The sequence below is a fragment of the Castor canadensis genome, chromosome 7 (genome assembly GCF_047511655.1).
Source record: "Castor canadensis chromosome 7, mCasCan1.hap1v2, whole genome shotgun sequence".
NCBI lineage: Eukaryota > Metazoa > Chordata > Mammalia > Rodentia > Castoridae > Castor > Castor canadensis.
The window spans coordinates 125,870,896-125,883,265 of record NC_133392.1 but is presented as its reverse complement, the minus strand read 5'-3'; the positions used below and the strand labels follow the sequence as shown (position 1 = coordinate 125,883,265).

Below are 12,370 nucleotides of genomic sequence, written 5' to 3'. Positions count from 1 at the left end.
GGGGCAACAGAGCTCAGGCAGCAGACATATCTCATTACAAAGTAGGACATCCGTGAGGACCCTTGTGGATTGGACTGAGTGTCCTACCTGGAGGGGTGTGGGTAATAGGCCAGGGAAGGGGAGGGTGGGGACAGCAGCCATGAATGGGGCACAAGGCATGGTGAGCAGATCTGTAAGCCATCTTTCAGTTCTCATGAAACAGGAGGTGAACTCTGTCAACCCAATGTCAAGTAACTCAAGCAAAAAGTAAATGTTTATTGTCATAAGCTGCTATGCAAAAGCTGATTACTGAAGAAGGCACATACAATACTCTGACCCCAATGTAGCCAATGCTGTCACTAACAGAGACAGTCACAGAGAAAGAAAGGGTGAAGAAGTGAGAAGAAAGAGGGAGAGAGAGAGAGGCTAACTGAGCTCTGCACCCAACTTCTAGACTCCCCTTTGTAGGAAGAGACAGATCCCCCAGATGGAAGCGTCAAGCTCATGGTCATTGTGATGGTGATGCTGACATTCATCATGAATCTGGATGATGATGACAATTATAGCTGCCATTTTGAGTTCCTATTATGTAGCTGGTTATTTAAATGTTGTCAGTAATCTTTACATCTACTCTTCGAGGTAGACATCTTTTGATCCACCAAATCGTTATTGCTACCACTCTCATTTACAGAAGAGGGAACTGGGTCTTTGAGAAGGCACCAGGTAAGTTGGGATCTGAAGTTAGGACTGGGGGCTGTCAGAGCCTATCACCTTTCCCTGGGGGGGCCCTCAGCCTTGGCCCTGGCTCTCTTCTAATAGGCAAAGGCTGGGCTAGACGGTCACAACTGGCTTTTGTTCTGGGCTATCTGTATGTCCCCCTGGAGCTTGAAAGAGCCAATTGGCAGGGGCTTCCTCCCTTACCACAGGGACTGTTATGAGAGACCCTATGACCAGAAGCAGGAGAAACCCTAGGGTCCCAGCTATGTGGCTGGGTACTGTGTGACTTCCCTGTCCCATTCTAGATCTTTACTTTTGCTGTGAAGAAGTAGAGGTCAGGGGCCCAAACCTGCTCCGAAGGCAAAGAAGCAGATCTTGTCCTCGTTCTCCTGCAGCAGTGTCATTACCCTCCTCCCCATGCGCTCGTTCCTCTTGTAGATGAGCTCCTGGCGGAAATAGCTGTCGATCTCCTGGGCGGTCACCTGCTCATGTGGTGGGAGGGTGGTGTTGATGAAGTTGGGCAGCTGCAACAGCAAGACAGAGGCCACCTTCAGTCTTGTAGGACCAGGGCACATGTTGGATAAAGTCCCACCTGGGCGGGACTGGGCAACTTACCTTTATTAGGCTGGACGGTGGACTAGGTGTTTTGTACATTTCTATCAGCCCCCAGTTTTATAGGTGACACAAGCAAGAGAGGAAAAGATCCTGAGATGTGCGCAAAGTCTCAGTTAGTGAAGTGGCAGAGCCAGGCTGAGAGCCCCAGCAGCTGGACTGCTACATGGATCTGCTTGTGCCTCTGACTGGGTTTACCTCAGCATCCAGAGACAGAGGCCCAGGAAAGTTGGGCCAAGATAGTCTACTTACTGCTTTCACTTTAGCATCAGGGCCTACACTGGCACGTGGAAGGAACTCAGTTCAGTAAGAGGGTGTGGAGGGTCAACCAAGCTGCCAGGTGTAGCAGGAAGGCCACAGGGCATGGAGTTAGGCTGAGGACTTGTCAACAACATTGTTAATGTGCTCTTGAACTAGGCAGAAAGCTCCCTGGGTTCAAGGGTGGATCTTGGTCATCCCAGGTCCTAGTGCCTAGTACAAAGAAAGTACCCCCAAAAGGATAATTGAATCCTGAATGTAGGGTTGTGCTGTCCCTTCCTGGACTCAATTGCCCATCCTGTGCTCTTCCATCCTCAACATTTCATCATTCCAGCCTAGCTGGCAAGTTCAGGTATTTAGCACCATCTCCTCCAACCTGTGTGTGTGGCCATTGAAGAAACTGAGGTAGTGAGTCAAACATACCTTCTTTCCCCTAAATTAGTTGATGTTACTACAACTTCTAAGTTCTTGCTTACAGGATGTCTTCCACCCCATTTTTCACTTCCATTTCTCCACCTTCACCTGTCAACTCATGAAGCACAAGATGCCAGTCTTAACTGACTGATGGATGAGGTTGATTGAGGTCTGGCATGAGGACACGAATTTGCTGCAGGTTTTTAGCCCCAAGATGGAGGCCCAGTCATTTGCATTCTAGAGCCATTCCAAGTTGTCAACACTCTTTCTTAGAAAAATAGAGGAGTCAACAGAGGCTGAGACCTACAGTCCTCCAAGGAGGCTGGGACATTTGCCTGGGTTATCAGCTGGCTGATGACCAGTATGTTCCTCAGAATGAGATGGGAGGTAAAGGCACATGAACTGTGGGGCTCCTGTCAGAAAGGCCTGATTCATTGTTCTAGGAGGATCAAGCCAAAGATATGACGACTGCCTCCTAATCTTGAGCAGCGTGCCACCTGCACAGCTGTACGTAACAGCCTTGCTGGTGCCCAGTCAGGGCTCACAGTGTGCTGGTGCCCAGGGACTGTTTGCCAAATAGACAAATGAAGGAATTTATCTTATCTTCCCCTCATTTTGGAAAGGATAATTGGCAGTCCTGACAAAATAGGTTGCACTTGACTTGATGAGTTATAGGAAGCACCAAGAGCTTCTTAATGGGAAGGAAAACAGAGAGGCAGGTCTAGGGGTGAGAGTGGGGTTATTTCTGGAAACACGCCCCTCAAAGGTTTCTTTTCCATTCCTGGGGTAAAGGAATTATACCACATTATACCACAAGTGAGTATTTGTTCAATCAGTGAGTGAGTAGATGAATGAATGGACTGAGAGGTGGTGAGGAAGAGTGGCTATAAGTTTTGAAGGTACACAGCCAACATCACTTGGCTTGGAATCTCTCTTTTGCCACTTATCATCTGGGGGGTCTCACTATAACTAGAAGGTTTCTTGGGCTCTCTGAGACTCAGGTTCCAAGATAGTAATATGGGAGAAATGCATAGAAATGTTGTAGAGATTAAATAAGACAAATTTTGGAAAGTGCTTAGCACATGCATGGCACAAAGGATGTCTTGAATAAACTCAGCTGTTACACACCTACCCTGGAGATGGAGCTGGCTTTAGAGAGCTGACAAAGGCAGCTTTCTGCTTCCCTTTCCAAGGGTCCCTGGGACCTGTGGCTACATCACCCTTCTTCCTGTGCTTCCTGACCACAAATGTGCACTTGTACATAGACATTCAAAAATGTAACAAGAACAAGAACAAAAAAGTTAAATTTCAACGCCATGAAGGAATTCGGCTGGACACTCGGGCTCCTGAGACAGCCTAGCTGCTGGCCGACATTCCCCACATGTCTTGTGCTGATGGGCCTTGGCCTCGTGCCAAGGATGGGGCCTGGGTTTGGGCCAGGGCTGGGAGGGAAGCAAATTAATGATGTCATTAGACTTGTCCAGGGCCTTAAATCTCCCATGACTAGTTTAAGTGCAGGATGCATGATAACATTTTAAAGAGGACAAGTAAGGTCCCCAGGGCCTTATAGAGATAGGTCTAGGAAAGGGTGACAAGGACATGGATTGGGAGGGCTGGGGTGAGGGCATGAGGAAAGCTTCAGTGTAGGCTCCATTCCTATACTAGGAAGGTCAAATGCTTAGGTCTTCTGATGACACCCATCTCAGCAAGTCCCTTCCATCCATCCATTGATACCCTCTGAGACCCTTCATGGGTCCATCTTTGCGTCAGGCTAGAGAGCACTGAAAACCCTCAGACTGTGTTTGCTGCCCCATGAGGCACCCAGTGGGAGAGTCAGACATGTCCACAAGAACCCTTGGAGAGTGCAGTGGGTTGGTGGGGCTCAGAGGAGGCAGGTCATAGTGTGACCACATGTCGTGGTTTGTTCAGGACAGTTCAGGCTTATGGCTGGAAGAGATTGCTCCATATTGACAACTGTTTTGATCCAGAGTTGTTTCACGCTCAAAAGTATCTGGGTTTGGATAAGACATTTATGAGCTACTCTACCCCTCAGGCAGGTGGGGGACCAAGGCAAGGTATCCTGGGAGTGGGCCTCTAAGTGGCCCTCTCATGCCAGGTACTGACAGTGATCTGGGGACTACAGAGACCAAGGCACAGTCATTTCTGAATGTGGAGACAGTGGAGCAGGGAGGCCCCTGCTGGGAGGCCCCAGCATGATTAATTTTGGCCCTGTGCCTGTCCTGCCCTGGCCTCCAAAGCATCATCCTGATAGGCTGCAGCTAGAGGATCTTTCTGAACTCAGTGATCCCTGGCTTGGACACTCTGGGGCTCCCACACCCTCAGTAGGTGTTTTTACTCCTCAACCTCCTGCCCTCTGCTCTGCAAACCATGCCTTAGGAGATTCCTTGCCCCACCAACCAGACTGCCATGCTCACCAGCACCTCTAATCATCCTTACCTAGCAGACTACACCCTCAAGGGACTCACTTTCTCATTCCTCATCTCTTCCTGAAGCCTCTCAGACTACAGGTGTAGAGACTTGCCCCACAGCCTCAGGATCCTTTGCCTCTGTAGTCTTTGAAGGTTTTAGCCGCAGGAGCAGCCCCACTGCAGCCAGACCCACACAGGCAGTGGGTCAGTCTTGCTAGCCTGATATTACACTTTTCTATGTCTAGGGGCAGGGTTCCTACTTCTCAAAAGGCTAGATTCTTACTGTGTACCCCTGCATAAAGCTTTTGTTGCTCTTCTAATCTGGGTGTTCTGATCTACCCATCCTCTGTTTCACTTCAGGTATAGGCACTGGTGGCAGATCCCCGACACAGTAACCAACTGCCAGAGACAAACCAGTGCTTCTAGACACACACTCAAAGGAAATCTGAAGTTGCTATCTCCTGAGGGTACCCTGTGCCTCCCTCTTTCAGCTTAGGGTCAGCCACAGCCCTGCCAGGGCCTTGTCCTACAAGCCCCTCCCTGTAGGCTGGCCATATCATAGCCAGGTCACCCTGAGTTGTGACCAGGGGACCCTTGGCCACAGAGCTCCTCCTGCTTCACTCCAGCAGATGCCGCAGAGTGGGGCCTTGCCATAAAATTGGGCACTAGTGAGAATCTTATCAGCTTCATGGAGTCAGGGCTGCTCTCTCCTTTCTCACTTCACCACTGAGCCAGGACCCTTAGACCCCTGAGTTTCTGATGGCAAAATCTCCAGCTTCTTCCTCTTTCATTCTCTAAGTCTGCTCTAAGCACATGGTGTGCTTACATTTGCCTGTGTGATAGTTGCTCACTGACACAAGAGATGAGCAGCATACTCCTACCCTCAGGAGCCCATGTCTGGGAGGTGGCAACCACAGACAGAGCATCTTGGCTCTGCCTCAGCACACCTCCAACCCCAAATCTGACTCCTCCTCCTACTTTTGTTCTGTGGCTCACTTGCACACACATGGCTTTCTCTGATTTCTCCTCATATCTGTGCCAACTCAGGCTCTTCTATGATCTCTCACCCTGTAGGAATCTGTCCTTCTTGCCCTCAGCCCCAGTCCCAGCCCCATCTAAATGAGATGTTCCTGTCATGGACTCCAACTGCATCTCTACCCTCCCCAGAGGAAGGATCACACTATACAATGACTTCTTAGGTCTCCCTGACTCCCCTGTGGAAGGGGAAGCCCCAAGGGCCACCCTCACTGGCACCACACCACATTCTTTTAAATGTCACTGTGCCTGGCATTTACAAACTATTTCATTCATTCATTCAGTAAATAAATTCTGGCTCTGGGCCACTTGGGATATATCAATGAATAAGACAGACTCAAAGCCTGCTCTCATGGAGCTTGCATTTTAGTGGGGAGGATCAGAAATGGTCATAAACGAATGCATCAAATATTTATTGTATTGGAGGATCTTCCAGACCCTGAGAGAAAAGTGGGGCATAATAAAGGGCATGAGAGTGTGAGAGTGGGGGTCAGGCTGTACTTCAAATAGGACCAATGGGGCCAGCTCATTGAGCTGGTGATATTTGAGTTGAGTGTTGGAGATGGAGGAGAATGAGCCATGGTGATACCTGGGCAGAGTATTCCATGCAGATGGAGCAGCAGTGTGAAGACAGGAACCTGTGAAGTGGACTGCTGGAGAAGCAAGGAGTGTGTGCAGGAGGAGGAAACCAGAGGATATGGGGTTGGGAACCAGGGCAGAGCATGGGCATACAGATCACTGCAGAGACTGACTTTTCCCCTGAGAAAAATGGGGAGCCTAGGTAGTGTTTTGAGCAGGAAAACAGCCTCCTCTATCTAATCCAAATGCTTCCTGAGTGAATGGACACCCAAGCATCATGACTGAGGAAGCATGGGGGCTCAGAGGCACCAAGGGGAATACCTATCTCCATCCAGGAAATCAGGAAGGTTTCTCAGAGGAGGTGACACTTGATCTTGGTCAAGTGGGATGAATCCAGGAGGAGGAAGGAGCTTGGACAAAGGCACAAAAGTACAAGAAGACAAGCTGCATTAGGAGAGTTTCAAGTTCCATAGGACCCCAGAGCAAGAAAGGTTTGTGGGTCGGGGAACATATGCTGTGACAAGGCCAGCAGAAGGCAGGTCCTGGAGGGTCTTGAATGCTGGAAAAAATGTCTTAGAATTTACCCAAAAGCAATTGGGGAGGCATGGTGGAATCTGTGCAGGAAAGCCTGCTCAGCTCCTTGGGCCTCACTCACTGTCTAACCATCGTTTCCTCTAGGACTTGAATCAAGAAGAATGCCCAGAACTCAGGTCTAAGCTCAGAATGATTGTGAGCTTTTCCTTCCATGGGCCTTAGTTTCCCCAGATGCTGAATTGAAATTCTCAGAGGCCTCCCAGGTCTTTTAGGCTAAGCTTCCAGAGTCCTAGGCCATAGTCATGCAGACCTGGCTCAAGTTGCTGATCTTCACAACTTGATAATTCAACAACTGTAAGTTGTGTGGCTTTGAGCAAGTCTCTTCCCTTTTTTGAAGGTAACAGTGACCCATGTTTATCATGGCTGGAAAAGAGATGGCCTATGCCCAGTATGCTGAAGGAGTCTAATAAATGCCAACCAAGGCTGGCTCCAGGTTTTTGGATCTGGTAAGCCAGATACTGTCAGGGTGGCAGGAGAGGAAGGGGCCTCACCTGTGATGTGTCATGGTTGAAGATGACAGCGTTGAGGTCCCCACAGTTGTAGTGCTTGATGAGGTCCTCTGTGGTGTAGGGTGCCTGCAGACTTCCAGCCCGTACACTCTCATGCTGCAGGAGGGTCTGGTTCAGGGCAAACAGCACCTGGCCAAGGAAAGAGTGTGTGTCAGGGCTGTGCTCAGGCATTGGCTGACTTCTTAATCTGTCCTTCTTCCTCCAGATTTAGGGGCAGCAAGCTTGAAACAGAGAGGATGTGAGGCCCAGCACCAGCTGGCTCAGGAAAGGTTTTCGCAGTCCGTTTCCCACCACAGGCTCTGAGCACAGCCAGCTTGCTCTTGTCTCCAGGCTTTTGTCCACATGGGTCCCCTTTCTGCTCTGGGTCTCAACATCTTATCTAATGACTCTGAAAAATGTCTGGGTTTGGGTTTGGAATTTTGAGTGAATTTTTCTCTTGACTACTTTGTGTTCCTCTGCTTAGAAATATTCTACAATAAACAGACTCACTTTGTAATTAAAAGCACATCCAAAAAAGAGCAAAACAAACAAGTGAACAAAACTAAAAAAACAAAAAAAGTCCAGTTCAACAGCAAGGCCCAGCTTGAAGTCCACTTGCTCTCAAGGCCTTCCTCACCCAGGGAGGGCCTGAGGAGCTGGGTCCTCAGAGCTCAACCATCACTGCTATGATCTTCTTTTAGAAGCAAATATCTAATGTTCCCTCTCTTTCTATTTTTTAGCTCAAAGTTTTCAGGATACCCCCTGCCCTCAGGTTAGCTCTTTAGCAGAGACTCCAAGGCTGTAACCTGGCTCCTTGTGTGGTCAGTAACCTCATTACATAGCCTTCCTGCCTTTGAATCCTAAAACACTCAGCATTTTTCAAACAAACAATCTTTAGACTCTGTACACGCTGTTCTGTATGCCAGGAAAATCCTGCCTCTCCATTTTCCACTCAGATGTGGTCATCCAGGCTGTGCCCAGATGTCTCCTCCTTGAAACTTTTCTGCCTGCCTGGGAGCTGGGTTAGGCTCCCTTGGGGTCCCATTGCCTCCATGGGTAGTAGACTGATGGAGGAGCAGCCCCAAACTTTAGCCCCTCCCTGCACCATGCCCTTTGCCACAGAACTTTGCAGTTTCCTCTCATTCCGACTCTGAACTCGCTTCAGTCAATTGGATGCCAGTGACAGTTTCAATGGAAAGGACTTGGGTGCTGCTGCTTCTGCTGCTGCTACCACCTTGTGTACTTCTGCTGTTGCATGGATAGCAGTCTGCTGGAGAATGAGAGATGTGCAGGGCAAAGCCATTCAGCCAACACCCTCTAGAACAGCCCTTAGCCAGCCTACTCCCTGGCACTGGAGGTCAGCTAGATCAGAAATGATCCTGGCCCCATGAGGTGAATCATATTATTTCTGTTGCACAACATGGCATGGTGTATGATATGCATGCTTCTTTCCACCAAGGTGTGGACATTAGCTTATAATCATGTTCAGTTGCCAGCCCCTCAGAGGCTCTGAGTTCCTTAAAGACAGTAAGTTCATTTTACTTTTGTATCTGTAGCACTCAGCACTGTGGCTGATAAAGGCAAGGTATCACCTCTTTTTGTTTTTTAGTACCCGGACACCTGCTATGGTCACTTCATAGTTCAAGGATGCTTGATAGGTCCTTAAGACCATCCCCTAATACTTTAGTGTTCTACCTGTAGTTTGGGGCATCCCACCATCACGTGGCAGAAATTCTCATCAAGACTTACAAACTGACAAAAAAGGTTCTGCAAAGGATACACATGGCCTGACTAAAATGCTGACATATACAACAGTACTAAGTTCCTGTGGGGGAATCACCTCCATCCTTCCCCTCCTGTGTTTGTTAAGTGGCCAGGCAGGACAGCTGAATTATGTGGGATGCAGAGGCTTGGCCTGCTCCCCATAATGAGCTGGCTGGAGGTGAGGTCAGCCTCCCCTCCCCCCCAAGCCTGGGCCTTCTCCAGGCCCTTGGCTTTGGCCGCCACCACTGAAATTGGATCTATAGCCATCTGGTACAGGTTGTCAATGGCAGCGTGGTGGTTGGGGATGGATTACAAGAGGCAGTGGCCCTGTTGCTGTGGACATTGCTAAGGCAACAGGCACTTCCTCCCACGTGGCACATGCCTTGGAAGAAAGTGTCCGTGACAAGCTGTTCTCTGTTCTCCTCTGAGGGCCTGGGACATACAGACTTCCTGTGACCACACCCAAGTGCTGCACACACCTGCCCTGCTGCTTCTCACATCAGCCTGGCTAAGGCACCACTTGACCTGCGGTGAGGTCATTGGCCTGGGTGCCAGAAGACCTGGCTGGAGAGGAAATGGCTCCCCTGGACTCTGTTTGCTCACAGAGTCACTTCTGAAATCATGTGGCCCTCATGCAGCTGGGAGGTGTCTAGTGGATTAAGTATATTACAATCTGTAGGGTGTTAAGAACAGTCCTGGCATGAAGTAAATGTTGAGTACGTGTTCGTTAAATAAAACTTAGAAGAAAATAGTTAGATACAAGCCTTCCCAGCTTAGAGCTGGCTGGGAGGGTCCCTAGAGGTCATCTGGTCCAGAGGTTTTCAAGCCTTTTTTAGCCATGGAATACTTTTTTTTTTCCCAAAAGAACATTACTTAGAACTCCAAATGTGGAGCAGATAAAAATGGAAACTTCACTGGTTGATGAAAGTCCTGTGGGCTGTGGCTGAAGTCCTATGGGCTCAATGACTCCTTTTAGAAGGGACTCCTATGTGTATCCTGGAGCCAAATTTGAGGTCCACTGATCTCATCCTACACCCTCATCACATGGAAGAGGAGCGGAGATAAGGTCCCCAAGCAGGTTGGATGGGGCTTGCCTGAGGCCACAGTGAGCTGGAGAGAGGGGCTCCACCCTGAGGGTCTTCTGGACCACAAGGCTGAAGCAGAATCTCCAAATGTCCATGCGCTCAATCCACATGCATCCACATCCACTGCCACTCCCATTTTCTTTCTGGACCCTTGTGAAGTAGCCAGGAGAGTTTGTTATTGGAGCGTTATAGACAGGAAACAGGGGCCAGCTCATTTGAGAAGTCCCAAATGTCTCAGTCCCAGAGTGGTGGAGCTAGTACTGAAAACTGTCACCCCTGACTATACCTACCTGGCAGGATCTGATGCCTCCCGCAGAACCCTATGCACAAACCTCTTGAGAAATGTGTATCCTATTTAACTGTCCCTGCTTCCTGTTTACTGTTTCTGTTCACTGTTGAACCCCAATAGCAGACATTCAAGAAATGCTGTAAGAAGAGGGATGTTGATTCTGAATCCTGTGTTCCTTCCTCATGCCTTCTGCACTATACCCATCTTTTGTAATTTATAAGGAAGTCTTCATTCATTACTAGGTTTACTGAACACTTACTATGTGTCAGGAACTGTCTAAGCTAATTAATTACTTAATCTTTACAGCAACTCAAGGGAAGATTTATAAAAGCCAAAACTACAGAGCTAGGTGTGGTACACACACCTGTCATTCCAGCACTCAGGAGGATGAGGCAAGAGGATCAAGAATTTGAGGCCAGCTTAGGTTGCACAGCAAGTTCTGGGCCAGCCTGGGCTGTAGCCAGACCCTGTCTCCAAAAAACAACAAGAAAAACAACCCAAAAACTGTAGCAAAGAGACATTAAGTACCTTGCCAAGGTGACAAAGTTGGAGAGGGGTAGATGGGCATTCAGGTCAGTCCTGGAACCTGTTGGTTGACCACTGTCTACTGGGGCCTCCCTCTGCTTTCTGGAAGAGAGATGGCAGGGATGGTGTCCCTATTTACAGATGAGAAATCAAAGAAGCAGAAGACAGTGACATGCCCAAGGCTACATAGCTGGTAAAGGACAGAGCCAGGATTAGAAATTCTATCTATCAGGTCACAACCAGGACTTTAAAGCAATACATTCTCTTTCATGAGCAGTCTTTTGTTTGTTTTTCATGAGCATTCTTGATGTTTTCAATAAAGCTACACTCATCCATTCAATAAGCATTGACTTTTAGCTATTTCTTAGCATGGATCTGAGTTTGGTGAACTAATAGACTTGGTTTCCAATCACATGGAGCTCATTCTGGAGGCATGCATGCCACTGACCATTATAGTCAAGGTGATAAAGGCACAGGCTTTAGAATGAAGTGCTGCCCTGACTTCTGTCTCTCTCGGCCTTCCTGAATTCCTCAGCTTGGCACTTTGCAGACTCCCAGGACTTGACACTCTTTGTTCCTGGCTACCTTGGAGCAACAAACCTTCCTCACACAGAGCCTCAGTGGCTCACTCTGGGATAATGTTTATGATAAGGCTCTGACATGGAATAACAAACACTGGGTCAAGGCTCGAGCCACCTCCTCCCTATAGATGACTGTATGGAGGTCTGGCCACCAAAAGCTCCTGCACTAAGAGTCCCTGTGTAGCCCCAAGAGGCCCCCCTCACTAGGGCTCACTGGATACAAAATAGCCTATGGCATCTGCTGAGCAAAGGCCTGGAATTTAAATTAGTCTTCAAACACAAGCCTAGGATGGAGGGAGGCAGGCGCCAGAAGGGTGGGGACAGGTTTACTGCTCTAGAGTAGTCAGGTAAACAATCCTGGATGGGCTGGAATGCTGGACGCAGGGCCTAAGCTCACTTGGTGGCCCAGCAACACCACCTGAGGGAAAGGCAGCAGGCCTCTCTGTTAGGAAGGAGGTTTGGACTCAGGGCCCCTCAGGATAGGCCTGGCTCTCGGGCTGAGGATCTCGGATGAACTAATGAACACTGCTAATGCACTGTAAGGCCCAGGAGGATCTCAGCAAAGGCTCTAAACCACTCAGCCACATTCACTGAGCACCTCCCATGTGCCGGGCACTGTGTAGGTGCTGGGGAGTTAGCCAGAGGCAATGCAGACAGAAAGCCTTGTTCTCACAGAGATATTAGTAAAATATTAATAAACAGCATGCTGAAGACACAGTGATGCTACCACTGAGCTGGAAGTCAAGGCTGTCTCCTGGCCGATGGGTACTCGTGCCTCTGCACACACAGGTAAAGAAGGGAGTGACAGTACAAGCGGAGTGTGGACACTGAACACTAAGAAGAACTGGACTGCTCCCCCATGGTGGAGGTGTGGAAAACAGGAGATCTTTAGGATGGTTCAGTGCTACCATGCATGCCCTGTGATTAGAGTCAATGGAAAACTACCACATTCTAATCCAGGCAGATCTGTGAATGGCCCAGACCCACAGGAATGAAATTTTAGGTTCCTGGATAGGTTCAG

General features: G+C 48.9%; 1 protein-coding gene across 2 annotated transcripts in view; it reads right to left on the bottom strand.

The window, feature by feature from the left end:
* Trabd2b (TraB domain containing 2B) overlaps positions 1-12,370 on the bottom strand; it is a 204,417-nt gene that overhangs the window by 28,780 nt on the left and 163,267 nt on the right. The window contains exons 3-4 of one of the 2 annotated variants that reach the window (XM_074080196.1): positions 7,109-7,255; positions 1,046-1,220 (exon numbers count right to left, since the gene is read on the bottom strand). In XM_074080196.1, coding sequence (XP_073936297.1) covers positions 1,046-1,220; positions 7,109-7,255 — 322 coding nt within the window. The remainder of the gene's footprint in view (positions 1-1,045; positions 1,221-7,108; positions 7,256-12,370) is intronic. The other variant, XM_074080197.1, reaches the window with a different exon arrangement.